This window comes from Anabrus simplex, chromosome 1, assembly GCF_040414725.1.
Source record: "Anabrus simplex isolate iqAnaSimp1 chromosome 1, ASM4041472v1, whole genome shotgun sequence".
Lineage (NCBI taxonomy): Eukaryota > Metazoa > Arthropoda > Insecta > Orthoptera > Tettigoniidae > Anabrus > Anabrus simplex.
In genome coordinates, this window is record NC_090265.1 from 1,198,583,645 (window position 1) to 1,198,605,007 (window position 21,363).

At 40.1% G+C, this 21,363-nt stretch overlaps 1 protein-coding gene across 1 annotated transcript in view; it reads left to right on the forward strand.

Moving 5' to 3' along the window:
* LOC136858487 (G-protein coupled receptor GRL101-like) overlaps positions 1-21,363 on the forward strand; it is an 826,319-nt gene that overhangs the window by 633,331 nt on the left and 171,625 nt on the right. The window contains exon 11 of the mRNA XM_068225625.1: positions 14,638-14,757. Coding sequence (XP_068081726.1) covers positions 14,638-14,757 — 120 coding nt within the window. The remainder of the gene's footprint in view (positions 1-14,637; positions 14,758-21,363) is intronic.

A 21,363-nucleotide genomic window follows, 5' to 3' on the forward strand; every position in this document is an offset into this window, starting at 1 on the left:
TTGTTCCAAGTATAATTGCGGTGAAAGTTTTAAGTGGGTTACTCTGTATAAAAATGTTCTGTTAATAATTCAGTTAACATGTAATTTTAACTTAGGCATGTACATATCCTGTATAGTCTTGAACAACTCCGTACAAATAGCGCATTAAAACTGTTTAGATTTCAGAGATAACAACCAAGCCTTAATATTTACAGGATCGATCGATCAATCAACTTCACGTTGCAATCAATCAATCAATCAATCAATCAATCAATCAATCAATCAATCAATCAATCAATCAATCAATCAATCAATCAATCAATCAATCAATCAGTCAATCAATACTTACATATTGGAAGAAGTAAAGATACCAGAGGAAGAACATGATCGTAGCTCATTATACCATGCAACTGTGTGAAAGTGTCAGGAGAGTATGCAAGCGTACAATCACCTGACTTATCTGGATTGTCGGTCAAAATGTTAAGGTTAGTATTATCACAATATCTCCTACCATTATCAGAATATCTGAAATTTCATACATTTTTAACTAATCAGTACACTCTTCTTAAATTTTCAGTAAATTCGGACAATATTTAGGACAAGCGTTACAAATTGCTTTCGTAGACTGTTCACAAATTCATTAAATGACAATGTAGCCAGACCAAATTTTTTGTATATCCAGTCCTCAGCGTCTGAATTTTCAATATTTATTATGAGCTAAGAAGAAAGGCTCGACCAACGAACGGTTTAGATTTATTGCATTAAAGTAATGTCAGTGTATTGGATTTTATTTCATAAAGTGCTAATAAATGTATTGACATGGATTTATAGGAATGTTTTTGGAACATTTAATCATTTAAAAATTTCAGCCAATTTCGTCGGGAATCATATCCGCGACGAGCATCCTTCAACACTGAGAGTGAACGCTTAACCAGCTACACTGTGACGCCAGTTATCTCTCTCAGCTCATAAAACTCCATATCATTCTTCAATATCTAATATTTCGGTAAATGTGAGATGGATAATTAAAAGCGGGCGACCACACACTGACATAACGGCGACTGAGCCTTTGACAGAACCAGACTGTTTTAAACATCTGTCATGAAGTTCATTAAATTTCTCTTTGTAGGTTCTAGTACAGGAATCTCTATTAAGGGAAACCACTGAACACTATCGTGATAACTGAATCCTTTTGTATCCAATATCTTTTTTTCTTTTGAAAGAATCATCAGCCTTGAAATGTGAACTCTTTGCATTAAAAAGATTCACGTACGCATACCTTTAAACAATATACTTAGATCGTTTTAACGCCTCCATAGATTTCTTCTGGATTTCACAACGGCAGTCTGTGAAGCATTTATTGAATTTTTAAGTCTCTATTTCGCAATGCTGAAGCAACATGACAGTGATAACTTAATAGTGTGTCATGTTTGCAATGTTATCAGTAATTTCTTATATAAAAGTTTGTCAATAAGGTTGATGAAATAACGCAAATTTGGCTACCATTTGCTTTATGTCGCAGATACTGTAGGTCTTATGGCGACGATGGGATATGAAAGGTTTAGGAGTAAGAAGGAAGTGATCATAGCCTTAATTAGGGTACTGCCCCACCATGATGGTATGAAAATGGGAAACCAAGGAAAACATATTCAGGCCTGCCGACAGTGGGTTTCAAACCCACTATCGCCTGAATGCAAGTTGTTACCTTCGTGACCCATTAACTCATATTTTCGGTGTCTGAATTGGACAGAAAAGTAATTGTTTATATCCTTTGAAATAATGTTTGTTTCTATCTTGGAAAGAAAGGAATCAAATAGGGCCTATGCAGTTCGAGCGAATTATAAGTCTTTGTTAGATTCTCAATACTGTAGTTGAAAGTAGTATTCTTTATGAAATTATTTTCATTCTTAATCGTATATTTGAGAAGCTACGACCTCCTAGACTACGAATTTCATGGCCTTTCTTTATGAAATTATTTTTATTCTTAATCGTATATTTGAGAAGCTACGACCTCCTAGACTACGAATTTCATGGCCTTAGTATTCTGTATAACAAATACATTACCACCATAAACAATGATTGTCACATTTTCTAATAATCAATCTATTCATACTTAAATTCATAATCTGACCAGAATATATATAAGCACGTGTTATATATTCTCCCATCTAGTTATCAATTTCAGGGACTGGTATCGTTGAAGTAGAACTTATACTCTACCAGCTCCAATATTTACGTAATCGGAGTGATGTATGTAAAACGTAGGTATGCTTATAGCGAATAAGATAATAACATATAAAATTATTATTTCCTATTATGAGATTTAGTGATAATTTATCCATTACAGGAGTAAAAGTAAGTGTGCAAACTAGTACTCGATGTTTTGTGACTGTCAATTTCATGATCATAAAGCAAAGATTGTAAGGTTTCAAAGGAATCCTAATTGCATGTACGTAAGATCATGTTTCAACATGAAGATGCTTGTGTCTATAGTCACAGAGCAGTCAAACTCAGCAAAAGAGCACTCATTAGTGCTGGCACTTAAGTTGAAGTTCACTTTCTCTTTGTAGAATAAATTACGTACAACAAGAGGTTTCGTGTAACATCTTTCTCTGTAATCAATGCTTCGTGATAACGAAAATACGAGTTCACCTATTTGAGGAGATAGTTGATGTGTAGTCATCCACGAAATAATTTATTAATCTAACGTGCTACCTGTTGTACAGAATGTCCCAAAAACATGTTCACACACTTTGAATGTCAAAAAATGTTGCGTTTGTTAGGAAAGATACAAGTTTAATGTAGGAAACAAAAGATTAAATGACTGTACAATACATAAATCAAACTGAGGTAATCAGGTTCATAAAAGGTAACAAGTATCGTGTCCCCTGCATCCTGCATATACGCACATGTCTAGATCTACGACCGACATTCTCAGTACACCGCTGGCAATGTGAACCACGGGATTCAATAATGTTACAAACCATTTCATGTGAAACTGTAAGACATTGTCCTTCAGTTGTATATTTGAACTCCTCGATTGTAGCTGGTTTGGTGCCTTAAACCTTGTGTTTGAGATATCCCCATAAAACGGTCCATTGGCGTGAGGTCGGGAGAATCCGCAAGGAACTCAATGAATCCTCCTTGTCCAATACATCTGTTTCGAAATACAAAATTAAAAAATTAAAAATGGGCACTGAGTTACAGCCATTCAGAGTAAGTACATTTTCGGGACACGCTGTAGTTTTTAAGTGTATTTCAGTTTTGACGGATCGATACCTTCAAGGTTTCCAAATTGTTATCTTCATTTGTAGCGTCTTCTCCATAAATTCCACAGTAAAATTGAAGACCTATTTGTGAATACGACAGAATAGACCATTTCAAGAACGTCTTGAAGGCACCGAATTCCCTTTGGTAGTTCCACAAAGATTATCGTCATCAGTCTATAAGAGAAATCGACCCAAAGTGAAGCAGAACTGCGAAGTGAATTAACAGTTTCAACAATGCTTATAAGAAGAACTCGTCTGGAATCATTTTTGGACATTGTTGTACGAAGGAGGAGATAGGTCGACTGGGAACTACTTATTGTAATATACAGTGGTGTTCTGTGATATACAGTACATAAAAGTAATTATTCCTCGAACGAACAGGTGGAACCAGTATTTTCAGAAGCTATTTATGAAAAAAATACTTTGGAGTAATGTATACCTTCTAACTGCTCCAAAGGGGTGATTTTGTGAGGCGAATGGAAGAATAATTCTGTGGAATATGAAATGCAAGCACTGGTGCATGGGGATGCATGGCTTAACAAGGTAAGATATGTAGAAGTAAGGGGCTACAGAGCTAGCTGTAAATTGAATTTTATGGAAGTGTGTTTTAATACGCAGGGACTCTCAGATTGAACGCTGAAAGGCACTTCAGTGATGTCGATTTCATATTGTTTGCATTTGGAATAGCAGCCTGCATTTCAAAGGCAGCTAACAATTTATTCCTTCCAACATGAAAATAAATATGTAAGACAGTATGTCGACAAAATCCATCCTGAAAACGATAAGGAAATTTATGAAGTGTGTGCACAATCGTGACTGAAGTGTTTTAACAACCGAATTTGTGGAGAAATCTCATATGTTAGAGTAACCATTTACAAAAGCCCTCAACAGATGGACACATATTATCTCTGAAAAAATTGGTAGTTATGCATAGTTTCAGTTTGTATGCGATTATAATAAATAAATGTAATAATAATAATAATAATAATAATAATAATAATAATAATAATAATAATAATAATAATAAAAAAGAGCCCTGAAGAGGGTATTCCGTGGTTTCCGATTTTCACACTAGGCAAATGCTGGGGCTGTACCTTAATTAAGGCTACGGGTGCTTCCTTCCCACTCCAAATCGTTTCCTATCCCACCGTCGCCATAAGACCTTTCTGTGTCGGTGCGAATAAAGCAACTAGCGAAAGGAAAGCTCTTCCCTTTATTAAATCCTACCTCCATTTAATTCCAAATCAGCCGCGAAGAGGGGCTTTCTCCTTTTGCTTGGAGGATAAATTTGCCTCCAAGTCAGATAGTTTATTCCCCCGCCAATGTAGTGAATTGAGATGTTCCGACTCATCTGGTACTCCTATTAAACAGATGTGAAAAAGGGCATAGTTTTCGCTATGGGACTCTACACTATTCACAACCCCCTCATCATACTTCCTCCCCCCCCCCCCGAAATTATAGTGTGTTCACGGCTCACCACGGCTGTCTGCGGCCTGGTCATTCCAGCTCTGGAACTTTGGACTGTTAGGTCGGCAGCGTAGTATTGCTCGGCAAAAGTGACAAAATATGCGGGTTTTCATTTGATTGAGTATTTCATATGATAGCATTGCTTTTAATCGCGACATTCCTACTGGCGTCATTGTAATGACCTATGTTGATTTCAGTTGGAAAAACCACAAAGACAGTCTTTCTGGGGACGTAAAACGGCAGGTGGAGAGTGAGTGTCTGCCAACTTCATTGTGAGATGGTAGGCAAGAGAGCCTATGGCAGGTGGAGAGTGAGTGTCTGATAACTTCATTGTGAGATGGTAGGCAAGAGAGCCTGCCATTACAATGAAAATTCCCTAACCCAGTCTTCACATGAGAAATGACTTTTGGTGACTTCCCCATCACGTTTCTAGGGTAACGTTAAGAGCTATGCAATTTAATACAATCTTACTCACAACGTGTACACTACCTAACGTAGAAATGTGTACCCTATACAGTGTAGAATTTCGTAGCGAAGCACGGGACATCAGCTAGTATTAAAATTAAATAAAAACTGTTGAAATAAAGTTTGAAGAAATCAAACTGTAGGCCTACAACTGATAAGTCTATTATTAACTTCACGCAAAGAGCTCTTTCGGAACTGAGTTGAGTGACTGTTACTACACTAACTTGTTATTGGTTTTATACACTGTTGTCGATTAAAAGTGTGACGACAGTTAAACGTTTTGCATAATACGATCTCGGGTTCACAACACAACAAAATATATCATTTTCTAACTATGAGATTATATTTTGGTATTTGCAATTATTTTAAAATAATTTTGTGCAAGTCTTTTCTGAGAACCGTGTCACGGTGTTGCTAGAGACTGCTGTGTTAAGGCGGGATTCCACTGAGGCAACATTTGGGCGACATGGAGCATGCGACAGTGACGCATGCTGCAGTCAGCCTACAATTGAGGAAACACGGCTCGGCATGTAGCGTGCGGCTGTGTGGCATGAGACATGTTGCATTCTGTCGAACACTCTCTGGTGCCGCATGCTTCAAAAATGTGCTTGTTTGAACAGTGTTGCCCGGGATCCGACAGTGTGTGGATCGGTGCTACAATTTTCGTGCGACAAGATGGAGTGGGCTATTGAAAAAACTGTGAATTTAATTGAGGATTACCACAATGCTGCGGAATTGTGGAATGTAACTTTGAGTGACTATAAAAACAATAGTATTAAGATGGATACGTTGAAACGGCTCTCTGATAAATATAATTGCAGTGTCCAGGAACTGAAAAAGAAAATAAAAAATTTGCGTACAGCTTTCCACCGGGAGCACAAAATAATTCAGAAAATGAAAACGAGTGGTGCTTCTCCACTGAGAGGAAAAATATGGTTCGGGTATAATCTACTTACCTTTCTTCTTGACATCGATGCTCCGAGGAAAACTACTTCAACGTCAGGTGTCATTGGGGAACGTGAGGTGAGTTGATTTTAAGCCACCGTTTTCCTTTAATAAATAGTTAACTGATTATGAACTTTTGTAAGTAAGATTGTGATTTATTCAAAGTCCTGTTTTCTGGTTGTTAGTAACGGAACAGTTTGCACTAGAAAAAAATAGAGATAACAATGAAAATATAATTTGACATCATACTAGTACTAATGATAATAATAATAATAATAATAATAATAATAATAATAATAATAATAGTAATAATAATAATATAATATTCTACGTATCAGTAACGTATGACATTTTCAACCCTGTAGATTTTTCGTAAATACGTCGTTTAATAGCATAACAAAATTTTTTTCTCTTTTGTACACTGTTAACACACAACAATAATCTACTTGTCATTTAGAAATCCATTCGCCGCTACACTAATTGCGCAAAGTCTTCCAACACTGTTTCACTACAATCTTTTTCTTCCTCGATGTGTCTGCTTCTAGTGTCACAGTTCATTTTAATGATAAAAGTTTGTTAGAAATATGAACGGTAAGGGGGTAAAGTAATCGAAATATGGTTAGGATATTGTACTTTAAACTAATATATTTTGACAATGATTAAATTACAATGTACAAGAAGCTTCTAAAACTTGCCGTACCTCTAAGCATACCGATCCTGCCATGGAACGCAGCCTTCATCTGACAAAGTATTCCATAAACTCATCCCTAATGGCTTTCGCTTCTTGAGAATTCCGACGTGGTTTGTTTCCCAGAGGCTCCATACCTGTATCAGCTTGGATCACTCCGCGCCATGATCCAGGAATGATATTACCATCTTGGGTGTCGGTGTCAAATGTCCCCGGAGGCGAATAAAGAGATCTTGAAGTAGGACGTTTTCTGAGAAAGTTGTGTAGATAAATACATGTGGTAGTTACAGTCACTGCATTTTCTACACTTATCTCCATAGGCTTTCTAAATACTCGGAAAACACTGGCCAGCAATCCGAAGCAGTTTTCTACTATTCTGCGAGCACGTGAATGTCGGTAATTGTAGATTCTATGTGGCGAGCCTTTGTCGTGACAACCAGTGTATGGTTTCATAATGTGCTCTTGTACGGGAAATGCATCATCCGCTACAAGAACATAAGGCGATGATATTTCTCTTCCTGGAAGAGGTTCTGGAGCTGGGAGAGAAAATTTGTTTTGTGATAAATCCTTGTAAAATCCAGTTTCCCGGAATACTCCACCGTCCGAAATCCTTCCTTGACATCCAATATTAGCGTACAGGAAGCAATATGTTGCGTCAGCGACTGCCATCAACACGATGCTGAAAGTTCCCTTGTAATTAAAAAATTAACTGCCACTTCTTTTTGGACACTTCACCAATACATGTTTACCGTCACACGCGCCAATGCAGTGAGGATAATTCCATGAAGTCTCAAAATCGTGTGATACTCTTCCCCACTCTTCTTGTTTGTTTGGAACCTGAGGACAATAATTTTGTTATTAGTAAAGTATGTTGAGTACTCAGTCTGAAAGCTGGTTGAATCCTCAACAGCTCTACCTTAAGCTGCCATAGATGGCATAGGTATCCCTGAAGAGGTTTACAAGGGAAATGAGGAGTGAGGTAGTTTCCTGTTGCTTTCCTCACCGAGCCAGCCGTTGCTATTACACATCAGTTAGCCGAGCCCACTAACATGTAGCACCAACCGACTCTATGCGCAACATTTTCACACCATTCATATCAGGGACGGGTTGCTTAAGTAATGATGTTACTAATGTCGCTCATACCTCAGTCACTTTCTTATTAGTATTATTTAATTGTTACATAGGCTTAATTTATTCATATTACTTCTTTACCTGCAAGCTACAATGATTTGTTACTCTTTATTTAAGGAGGAGACTTTGGAAACTGAAGATTTACTCCGCGCTGCAACTCCAGACTCTGCAGAAATCTCAGTGGATGATCCATCAAATCCGATTTTAGAAAACGTGGACAATAATCAGCGTCCTGCTGAGGAAATTGGACTTGGAGACAAGAATCGTGTAAAGTGTAAGAAAAGGAAATGCAATCTGCAAGAGGAAAGAGTCGAAGAAGCTTATAGTATTTTGAAGTCTTCCATTACGAGGGATGAGTTCGCAGTATATGGAGAATATGTGGCAAATGAGCTGAGAAAAGTAACTCCAAGAGCACAAGTTCTAGCGAAGCACAGGATTAATAACATTTTATTCGAAGCCTCAATTGGAAACTACGACTTTCAGTCTCCAAGCTGCACTAGAAATTTTATCGATACCCTACCCTCAAATAATAGTAGTTACGGGTCACCCTCAACTACATCAAATTCTACACTTCAGTCTCCTCTGGCGCCTGTACGTTCACCTGAGGAGCATGCTTCTGTCTCGTTCCCATCCATCGATGGGAACGAGATTTCACAACCACAGTGCGATGACAACACTGCTGACAGCCAAGCAGATTTCGTGGAATTACTTTCTCCACAACTTGAAAGTTAAATAATGGTGTTTGAACATATAGAACAAAATGACTCAGTTACTCCAGAATATTATGGGTTATTATAAATGTGACCATTGTAAAACCCAGTTTATAATCTAATGCCCATTCGGGCGAACCTTTCTTCTTAATAAATGTATATGTTTTAGATGACCAGATCCTGCTTATTTTGCTTTGGGTTCTGTTATCATTCATTTTACTCTTTAACTGGTGATGTGAGCTGTTGTTAATGTGACCTTGCCTTTCTCAACACATTTCACACCTTCAGTCAGGAATATTCGGTTGCGGAATGATAAGTTTTTTTTCTATTTGCTTTAAGTCGCACCGACACAGATTGGTCTTACGGCGACGATGGGATAGGAAAGGCTTAGGAAGTGGGAGGAAGCGGCCGTGGCCTTAATTACAGTACAGCCCCGGCATTTGCCTGGTGTGAAAATGGGAAACCACGGAAAACCATCTTCAGGGCTGCTGACAGTGGGACTCGAACCCACTATCTCCCAATTACTGGATACTGGCCGCACTTAAGCGACTGCAGCTATCGAGCTCGGTATGATAGGTTTCAAAGTGTATTGCACGTTCTCATTTATAGGATTATTTCTGTTTGCGCTAGTTATTTTCTTGTTCTTTGGATTATAGGGAATAAGTGAAAAGTGATTTTTGGTGTTTGCGGTGTATCTGTACAATTTAAGTGACGACAACGGGTAACGTGAAATTTATGAGAATGTCTGCACTCTGTGAGTAAATCATATATTACCATAATATCATATTTGCATTAGTATATCCTACGTATATTATATTGTGAAAGATCATTAAATCCTGAATCAGATAAAATAATTATAGTACTTGTATAAAATGTCAAATGTTTCTTATTGAACTCTGTTTGTCTGGAGACTCGAAGATCTCACATCACCAATTATGTTCCGAATTCCGTACGTATCCACTTAAAGGTTTCAAATAGGAAAACAATTCCAAGTTTTGGGATTTTCCAAGTTACATGTGATGGATGTGTTATCGTAAACTGGGGTAACATTGTGACACGCTAGAATCCTCCAGAATCCGATATGTCGGCTTAGAATTTTGCCAAAGAAGGGTTATAACTTGAAGAATTATGTCACACTGCAAGTTACTAGTGGACTATGAAGTAAACAGTTTTGTTTATGACTTCTTATACTTTTCACGAATTTTCTCCATTCTGGCACAAAGTTAACCCAGTTGACGATACATTTTATTACGATATTAAAACTGGAAAAATAAATATTATAATAATTTAACATTTTGATTCTTACAGGTAATTATCTTAAATGTACTTACCTTTACGAAGTCTTTCAAGGCACTTATTAAAGCCGTGCACACCTCCGGAATGATTCGTGAGATGCTAGGTTCAGAAACTCGAAACAAGTACATCAGGGAAGTATAGCTGTCACCAGTAGCCAAAAATCGAAGGGTAAGCAACAGTCTAACTTTCGGCGGTATCGCCTCTCGAAAATTGGTATCGGACTTTGCAATGATCGGTCCAACCTTCTCTAACAAAAATTCAAAATCTTCCTGGCTCATCCGTGTGAAATTTTTGAAATGCGCTTTGTCGTCAGCCAACAGCTTCTGAAATAATTCATGCTGTACTTGATTTGATCGAACGAATAATTCTCGCCTCCACCACCGGGGCCGTTTTCTCCTACGACCGTGCTGAATAACAATGTACGCTGCTGCCGCAATAGTCTGCAAAGACATCCTTCTCAGTCAACGTCGGGTGAGAAATTGTTGCCTTGGTTGTATAACGTTTGTAGCTGGCAACACGTCTCCACAAGTGACGCATGCTACACTAGGCAACATATGTGGCATGCCACATTTTTCTGCCGCACTGATAACAAGCCGCATGCTACAAATAGCAACATTTGTTGCCTGTCGCATGCTCCATGTCGCCCAAATGTTGCCTCAGTGGAATCCCGCCTTTACACTCAACACAATACACTGCTGCCAGATGCAACGAAGTGGCAATTTTTCTAAGAACAAATTGTAAAAGGTCCGCCTCTGTGGTTTACTGGTTAGTGTGATTAGCTACCACCCCCAGAGCTCCGGGTTCGATTCCCGGCTCTGCCACGAAATTTGAAAAGTGGTACGAGGGCTGGAACGGGGTTCACTCAGCCTCGGGTGGTCAACCGATTAGAGGTGGGATCGATTCCCACCTCAGCCATCCTAGAACTGGTTTTCCGTGGTTTCCCACTTCTCCTCCAGGCAAATGCCGGGATGGTACCTAACTTAAGGCCACGGCCGCTTCCCTCCCTCTTCCTTGCCTGTCCCTTCTAATCTTCCCATCGCTCCGCCAGGCCCCTGTTCAGCATAGCAGGTGAGGCCGCCTGGGCAAGGTACTGGCAATTCTCCCCAGTTGTATCCTCCGACCCAAAGTCTGAAGCTCCAGGACACTGCCCTTGAGGCGGTAGAGGCGGGATCCCTCGCTGAGTCCGAGGGAAAAACCGACCCTGGAGGGTAAACAGATTAAGAAGAAGAAGACAAATTGTAAAAGAAAAATCTATTTCGATTGATTCTACAGAATCGCCCTGACCATTTCTGTTCAGAGTGGCATATACATTACTTTTACCTTTTCGCGAGGAGTCCTGCGGCGTCCCTTAAAGGCCCGACCGCCCCTGACCCCGCTTTACCTTACCAGATGACATAGATGAAAGTTTAATAAACTTTCTTCAGTTAATGGTGGTTATTTCTAGGGTCGCTGGAACCATCCGGGCTCATTTTGGCTTTGTCTCGTGGTTTAAGGCCGGGTGCCCTTCCTGAAGCCACGTGAATTTTAAGCTGAATATCTCAACCCAGGATCGACCGGAAATCGAACCTCAGCCTTACGGGTGGTAAGCCAGCAGCTAAGACACTGAAATACTCACGCCCCCGCCCCCCAGATGACAGAAATGGCTGAGTTTTAGTTAATATTGTCCGGCAAACACGCCATGTATCACATGGGATATCTTATATACCGAAATCCTACAACATGGTGTCAAGAGTAGACCGTCTAACCCTTCACAAATATCTCTGTCACATTGGTGCGACTCGTTGGCTGAACGGTCAGCGTACTGGCCTTCGGTTCATAGGGTCCCGGATTCGATTCCCGGCCGGGTCGGGGATTTTTAACCTTAATTGGTTAATTCCAATGGCACGGGGGCTGGGTGTATGTGTTGTCTTCATCATCATTTCATCCTCATCACGATGCGCAGGTCGCCTACGGGAGTCAAATAGAAAGACCTGCACTAAAAGCCATACGACATTTCATTTTTTCCGCCACATTTAAGCTACAGTCCTGGTATCCGGAGGTAAACTCTCTAACACTGTTCTACAGGAGGTACCAATACAACCTTTCCTGTTTCAGGTTAATACAAGTCCTAAGATGGAGTCCTTTGAAAGGATATGTTCACTACCTTTCCAACCCTATATTAAAATAACAGAGAAGGGACTAAATATCTACTTGACCTTCCCGGCCTTCTCGCAAATTACTGGGGTCAGCACTCGTTGTGGATATGGCCCCGTGTTACGACTGGGTGCCCTTCCTGATGCCGAAGCTGTGTGCAGGCATGCATTCAAAATTGCGCGTGTCTTGTATAGTTCGCTGTGTGTTGTATGCATATGAAGATAAATGTGCCAAGATAGACACAAAATACCCAGTTTCCAGAATCGTATGCTATCAAAATAATCTGGCCGATCGGAGATTGATCCCGGGACTGTCTGAAGTGAAGGCAAGTACGCTGGTCATTCAACCAAGGAGCCTACTGAACAGATATGATGAATGACAAGAACAAAGTATTTTTTACTCTGCTACAGCAGACAATGAATATTTGTGTAACAGACAACGTGATCATAGAATTCAACTGATATATTGGAGGGTTCAGAGTTAAAGTGAGCCAAATCCACGAGACTCGTTTCTGGGAAAAGCCTGGTAAACTACAATTAATTAACAATTGACTTTCTTTCAATTTCCCCCACCCCGACTGTGGGTGGGGGCAGTAGAATAATACCCTCGGTATCCCGTGCCTGCCGTAAGAGGCGACTAAAAGGCCCCCCAGGGGCTTTGAACTATGAAGCGTGGATTGGCAAGCACGAGGTCTTTGCCTGAGTCCTGGCACTGCTTACACTTACTTGTGCCAGTCTCCTCACTTTCATCAACCCTTGTTCTTTTCCGACCCCGACGCTATTAGAGCATTCAATGGCCAGGGAGTATTTCATTTTCCCGCCCTTAGTGGCCATTATCGTTCTTTGGTCGATATCTACATTTTTCGAAGTGTCGGACCACTTCCATTTTTCTCTCGGATTAGTGTTAATAAAGGATGGTTTGTACTTCATCTTTAAACAATAATCACCACCACCACTTCCAACTGTTCTTTCGGCTTCAGTAACGTTAAAACGTTTTAAGTTATTTTATCGATATTTCATTAAAAATGATAATGCATGCAACAATTATTAAATCATCACACGGAATTCGAGTTTATGCTGGACTTGGATTACTTCAAGTATTGTTAGAATTATAGCATAAATGCACTTTATTATGATTATATAACCAAATCTACTTATTATCTCGAACACAAATATTACATTTTAATGACAAATCTTACTATAACGTTTATTAAATTGTAGAATCTTGTATCCCGAAATGATCTAGTGATAAACTAATTCATCATTGTCTTCGCCCTTACTGTCCATAGAAACTCCGCTTGCTCGAGCATTCAGAAATAGGGGATGTTTAATGTAAGTGTAATGAACTGAGCAAGATACATCATGTCTACTTTCTTTTTTTCATGCAGGTCTATGCGATTTTGACAGCATCTCGTACATTTTGTAAAGGTTGTAGACCTACTGCTTTCTTTTCCAAATGTCTTTCTCGAAATGATGAGTCAAAATCATCGAATTTTTCCTTAAAACTACTGTATTATTAAATAATAAATCATTTTCAAATCTCTGTCAGGGTATCTTCAACCAGTTGACTTGATGTCCCTGTGTCTGTTTCCTATTGGATATTGAAATATGAATGTCTTGCCGTTCACGTATCAAATCTACTCTTATATGAAGCGTCTTCTTCACACTATAAGTCTGAAAGGTTCTTAAGATGTTTTTCAGTTGTAACATGAGCTTCTGTCATTCCGTAGATAAAAATTGGAACTGTGGGCTTGGTTCAATACTACACAGAAATGTACAATACCATACCATGGCAGTGTTAGTGCAAAATTTGTAGAATATGGACCTCCTTTAGTTTAATTCTGAATCCTTCACTTTATCTTTGCCTACAGGAATTCAGAATGTAGTAACTGAACTGTGTGATTGACTATCACGCTCGGAATTGGGTTCGATTCCCGGTTCCGCCACGAAATTTGAAGCGTGGTACGAGCACTGGAACGGGGTCCACTCAGCCTCGTGAGGTCGACTGAGTAGAGGGGTTTCAATTCCTACCTCATCCATCCTCGAAGTGGTTTTTGGTGTTTTCCCACTTCTCCTTCAGGCAAAAGCTGGGATGGTACCTAATTTAAGGCCGCGGCCACTTCCTTCCCTCTTCTTTGTCTATCCCTACTAATCTTCCCATGCCACCTACCCTTCCTCACAAACCCCCTGTTTAGCATTGCTAGTGAAGCCACCTGGGCGGGGTACTGATCCTCCTTCTAATCTGTAACCCCGACTTTCAAAGTCTCACGCTCAAGGACATTGCACTTGAGGCGGTAGAGGTGGGATCCCTTGCTTAGTCTGAGGGAAAAGCCAGACTGGATGGTAAACGGATTAGGAAAGAAAGAAAGAGAGACGGAAAGAAAGAAATAAAGAAGGAAAGAAACTGAACTGAATTGAGTATTAAGATACAGAAACGTACGAATAAGTCTGTGTTCACTTGCAGTTATTAATGGGTATCGTAGAAAAAATAACTTATAAGTACACTAATCAGTTCTAGGATGTTAGGATTATAATGTTGAATATTCTGTTGACAGGTAACGAGGTATGTGCGTCTGGAGATCATCGCTGTTCTGCTACTGGCCAATGTGTGCCAACCTCCCTTTGGTGCGATGGTGTACCCGACTGTCCAGATGCTTCTGATGAGACTGATTGCGGTGAGTGCTCATATATAACCAAACCTCAGCATTACACACATACCTACATAATACCTAATCAATCACGGCATTTAATTTCAAATTATAATGGTGGATTACAGTATCGTCGTTTCTCAATCGATTTGTACGAAGCAGTTGAATTTGAGTTATTGTCAATGTGAATCCACTAAATAATTAAGATTAGAAGTGGAGTAATTCATTTTTTATTTTATCTAAACCTTAAGTACAGCTTTCGATTAAAGAAAAGTAGTACTTTTTAAGCTTAAGATGATTTTTTTCTAGTAATCTACCGTCTTTGCCTCTCTCCAACAGTGTAATCGGTTTAATCGTAGTCCCCTCAGAAGTACTTACTAAGTGTAATAGCTGTAATTCATGTATTGCATCCGTTGAGAGTAACATAAAAGTGAACAGCAAATCGTCGTGATCATTCATAAACAATAAAGAGGAAAATAATGGACGATGTGAAACAATATATCTGGAACCGGGAGAGTTGAGGAATGGTAGGGCAATTGTTGACGAGTTTGCTGGGTACTTTCAGTGTTTTCTCTACTCCGGAACAGGAAAAACACGATATCCCCGATGTCGAGCTCGCATTATCTGAAGAATTTAACATAAAAATAGATACGGTAACTATGGATAATACCTCTCCTTTTTACAATTGGCTTTACGTCGCATCGACACAGATAGCTATTCAAACGATGATACGAGAGGAAATGCCTAGGAATTGGAAGGAAGCGACCCTGGCCTTAATTAAGGTGCAGCCCCAGCATTTGCCTGGTGTGAAAATGTGAAACCACGGAAGACCACCCTCCCGGATGCAAGTTCACAGCTGCGCGCCCCTAACAGCCCGGCCACCTCGTCCGCTGGACGATATTTCAGCCGCAATTTAGAAATGATAAGGAAAATCATCTGCAGGTCCATATATAATCCCTTCCTACGTCATCAAGGATTGCGGGGATGTTCTAAAAGAACCATTGCACTTTATTTTGAATCTCGCACTTGAAGCCAATACATTCCCTGCTGCTTGGAAATAATACAGGGTATGTCAAATATTTAAATTTTCATTTCTCATCATTATTAATCCAATCTCTTTATCATGATCGTCATCATTAGTAGAATTATTTAGTATGTGTACTAAGGTGGTGATGAAAGTGTATGGGGGAAGGAGCAGTACCAATAGTTATGTTAAATGAAGCACAACTAGACAGCGTTCCAGTTTTCAGATACTTGGGTAGTGTTCTATCAAATGACAACCTAGCAAAACATGAGATGAATCAATTGAATCAACAAGGCAACACAATTCTAACACCAGGTAAGACACCTGCTGCGGAATGAGCAAATACCCATGAAAACAAAAATGACATTGTACAAGTCCTATTATACACCAATTCTTACACACAGTCTCGAAACCACAACACTGACCAATAATTCCAAACTTCAGGCAACTGAAATGAAATTCCTACGCACTATGATCCAGAAAACCAGGAAAGACAAGATTAGGAATGATAAAATTAGAGAAGAAGTAGGAATAGATGATTCTCTCCTCAATAAGATTCAGATATCAAGACTGAAGTGGTTTGGTCACATGAAGAGGATGCCAGTCAACAGAACTGCAAGAAAGGGATTTGACAGAAAAGTAGAAGGAAGACGACCCGTGGGAAGGCCACGAAGGAAATGGATAGATTTAGTTAAGAGCGATGTACTGCTGAGAGGTCATGATTGGGACAATTTGGTGAAGGAAGAATGGTACAAGGACAGGATGAGATGGAGGAGGCTCATATACTACACCCGGGAAACTGGAGATGGTTTAGGATGATGATGATGATGATTTAGTATATGTATTTGAAATTTTTAAATGATACTGTAATTGGCGACTTGTTCTCTTTCGTACGGTATACTTTTCATTAAAATAAAAATGTTTCTAAAATATAATATCCCTGCGGAATTTCTCTCTTACAAACTTTATTATTGCATAGATTTTGACAGTTTAAGTGAACGATGCTGTTTGTCATTAACATGATTGAGTAAAAATAAATTCTGTTCTTTTCACACCACCCACAACATTTTAAAGTTATTTTCTGTTCTTGGGTTTGATGCAATTTATTCCATTTAGTTAAATTATGCAATTTTCTATTCTATTGGCATTTAAGGTACTCTTCTACTATCTTTACAATATTCTGCTGTGTAATGATCAGAATATTTGTGAATATCTTTCCTTGCTGATACATGTTGTTACATGTCACTACCTTGTATGTTTTATTGTTCGTGATTTGGTACCTTTAAGAACGATTCTGTTATATTTGATCCTGACTTGTTTTTTTGTGTGTTTAATTATTCTCAGATTTGCATAGACTTGTACTCTCTAATTCCATAGAGAATGCTCCCTTTTGAAGTAGTTCAGTTCCAGTCTTAATAGGTCTTCTGTCTAATTATGTTATCTACTGCTCTGTACATATGCATTATTAGTAATAATTGTTCTATTTTGTTCTCTTCTGTTTGAAACTTTCCATCAATTTTGCTTGTCATGTGGTGATCCGCAATTTTCACTCGTATTGCATTATATTCTGATCTTTCTTCTTTGCCACTTTTCTCACACTTTCATAGGGTCACAGGTATGACCACTGTCACACATGAAAATTTGTCCTAGTTTTACGGTGGGGTGGAAGGAATAAGGGATCTTCTACTTGGCAATTAAGTGGTGTGTTGTGTAAAAACGAAAGTGTGTGTATGAGAACAAACACAAATATTCAAGCAGCGAGCCAGATAAATTAATCAGATGCCGCTAAAATTCCCGACTCAAACAGCAGTTAAACCCATAAACCTGTGAACCGAAGGCCACGACAATAGGTTGAAGTTGCTGTAGTTTATTCCATTTATTAGTGTGATCAATTCAGGCTGCATGCATCTTCCGTCCGCAGTGCGTGTATATGCTCCACAAGAGAATTTTAACGCTGCAAATTCAATACACGATATGATCTGTTAGTATCAAGACATCCTGATATGTATATTCATTTGCTTACAACTAGCATGCTATCCATATAAGTATTATCTATTCTAATATCGCTGAGTGTAAGTAAAAGTCTTACCCAAATGGCTAATCCAACTAGTTCCGCTCAGCTCGGATGAATAGGTGGTCAGTTAATAAAATGTTACGATCCGTTAATTGAAAACACACTCGAGATCATTTTTTACATAATAATAATATAATAATTAATAATATAATATACGTTATAAGGTGTAACTTATCTAGAAAACTAAAAAAAAAAAAAAAAAGGAAGAGAAAGAGGAGAAGGATTTACTATACCGGGTGAGTCAGCCGCGCCTGGCGTTTCTGCATTTAGGCATCCCAACGTGCGTCAGTGGGGTGATGGTCGATTTTCATTTGCCATTTACCAAGCTACAGTCGCCTTTCAAGCACTTACTGCGTCATCACTGCACGACTTTTGTAAAAACATGTATGCGACAGGCATTTACACAATACATCAAACTGCCATACGGTTATGTGAAATGTACGTGCCAATCATAAGCTTTCGATGTTCGGCTCCATGGTTTAATGGTTAGCGTGCTGGCCTTTGGTCCAGAGGGTCCCGGGTTCGATTCCCGGCCAATCCGGGGATTTTAACCTTCGTTGGTTAATTCCAATGGCTCGGGGGCTGTGTGTGCCGTCTTTAGCATTAGAATTCATCACAGGTAGGGCCCCATTCTCGTAGAAAAGTAGGTCGCCTATACGGCGTCAACTCGAAAGACCTACACCCGGCCTCTTCGGAGGCCACACGCCATTATTATTTATAAGCTTTCGATTGGTTATGAAATTATTGCTAAAAGCGATGGAATACTGAAGAAAAAAGCGTGTGAGTTTGTGAAGCGGGACGTAGTTCTACAATAAGTAAGCTTTCTGAAAATCTGAAGGCAACAGTCACCGTGGTGTAGTGGACTAACCGCTGACGTTTTGAAGCATGTTGCGTTGGTAGGTGGGTTCAAATCCCAAAAGAGATAAGTATACCTTTTATTCTCATTTTACACTTTGAGGATCAAATAAGGGGCCATTCTTGCCACATTCTATCAATAGCATACATGTTGAATGTGTAGTGGGCTGACACTTGGTGTAGCCTAGCAGTCCTGGTCATTTCTTCGCTTTGTATTCAATAGATGAGTATGTTGACTTCTGCCTCTGTGGTGTAGTGGTTAGCGTGATTAGCTGCCACACCCGGAAGCCCGGTTCGATTCCCGGCTCTGTTACAAAATTTTAAAAAGTTGTATGTGGGCTGGAACGGGGCCCACTCAACCTCAGGAGGTCAACTGAGTAGAAGTGAGTTCGATTCCCACCTCAGCCATCCTCGAAGTGCTTTTCCGTGGTTTCGCACTTCTCCTCCAGGCAAAGGCGGGGATGGTACCTAACTTAAGGCCACGGCCGCCTATTTCCCTCTTCCTTGCCTGTCCCTTCCAATCTTCCCATCCCTCCATAAGGCCCCTGTTCAGCATAGCAGGTGAGGCCGCCTGGGTGATGTACTGGTTCTCTTCCCAAGTTGTATCCCCCGACCCAATGTCTCGTGCTCCAAGACACTACCATTGAGGCGGTAGAGGTGGGATCCCTCGCTGAGTTCGAGGGAAAAGCCGACCCTGGAGCTAAACAAATTAAGAAGAAGAAAAGGAGTATGTTGTCATGCTTCTCATCTACGGTGAAGTAAGACAGAACGCACAGGAAGCACAGCGCCTGTACCAGGAAAGATTTCCACACAGAAAACAACAAATAACTGTAGGAGGGTGGAGCAACGTTTGCGTGTAACTTCGTCACTTTCTCGAACCGGTCCTGTGAGAGAGGCAGCAGTTACGTCCGGTGAAACAGCTGAAATGGTATTGGACACTTTCCGGGAGAATCCTCACACGAGTACCCGAGCAGTAGCACAACAGGTGAACATCAGCCAGTCGTCTGTTATAAGGATATTGCATTCCAATTTGTTTCGTCCGTATCACCTGCAACTACACCAAGAACTCCACGCACGAGATTTCGAAACTCATGTTGATTTCTGTGCGTGGATAATGACGCAAGTGGCAAATGATCCAGCGTTTGTATCTCACTTTGTATTTTCGAACGAGTCACGCTTTCATAATAATGGCTTTGTAAATCGTCATAATATGCACTACTGGAATGTTGAAAATCCTCACTGGGTAAGGCAGGCAGCATTTCAGGCGCGATGGAGAGTAAATGTCTGGTGTGGTACACTGGGTGATCACCTAATTCGACAATATTTCTTTGAGGATCATTCGATAGGAGCCCGGTACCTACAGTTTCTTCAAGACCAACTACCATTGCTGCTAGAGGATGTGCCCCTGGGTGAGCGTGTAACCATGTGGTATCAACACGATGGAGCCCCCCTCACATGTCAGCAGATGTTCGCAACTACCTGAATGTTACACATCCCAGTCGATGGATAGGAAGGGGAGGACTTGTCACTTTGCCTACTAGGTCGTCCGATCTGATGCCAGTGGACTTCTTCCTATGGGGCTATTTGAAGGATGTAGTGTTCACTCAGCAGTCGGGAAATTCTGAAAGCCTTCGAAACCTTAATACGGAAACCTGTGAATCCATAACACCTGCAATGCTACACCGTGACCGAATGACAGTTCGACGGCGTGCTGAAACGTGCATTACTGCAGAAGGCCATCTATTCGAACACTTACTGTGCTAACAGGCTGTTGCTCAGTCAAGCAGATTCAAACCCCCAACCATTCTATCCTCGTCCAGCCCTGCTTATATAACATACAGACAAGCAGCCCTAATGGCCTAATATAGTTCCAAAATAAATAAATAAATAAAGAAAGAAAGAAAGAAAGAAAGAAAGAAAGAAAGAAAGAAGTAAATAAATTAAATAACCCACGACGTGAGGGCATTCGGATATATTGGCTCTGTGAATGATTCTCAAAGTACAAATTGCTAATACAATTTACAGGCGCAAGTGGGATTCTAACCCACCTACCAAACTCAGCTGTATTAATAGCACCGCACTTAACCTATGACACCACGGCTACTTCAACGAGTAGGTTTCCAAAAAGTTTACAAGATGGACTACTACTTCCATTTCACAAATGCACACACGTTTCCTATCAGTATGCCATGGCTCTTAGCGTTCATTGTATACCCTTATTGAAAGCTCACAATTGGCACGTACTTTATACATAACCGTATGACAGTTTGGTACATTGTGTAAGTGCCTGTAGCAAACGGTACATGTTTTTGCAACGGTAATGGTGCAGTGAATGATTAAAGGCGATTGTTGCTTGGCATTAGTCAAAGGAGAATAGACCATAACGACACCAGTGACGTTCGGCGGGATGCGTAACAGCGCGACTGGCTTACCCGGTGTTTCCCTCTTTAGCCTTACCTCTGGCACTCCATAAAGCTACGGAACTCGCTGTCAGCGGATGTCAAGTACGTTGATTTTCCAAAATATATGTTAGGCATATCATATAAAGGAACTGCTGTATGCATGTGCGTGTGGGGGCGGGGATGAGTGAATGGCAGACCGGCAGATTGAAAGGAAGTACGCGAGCCAGTGTGTGAATGATAGACTGAAAAGATGTAGGCGCAGAAAGGAGTGAATGAAG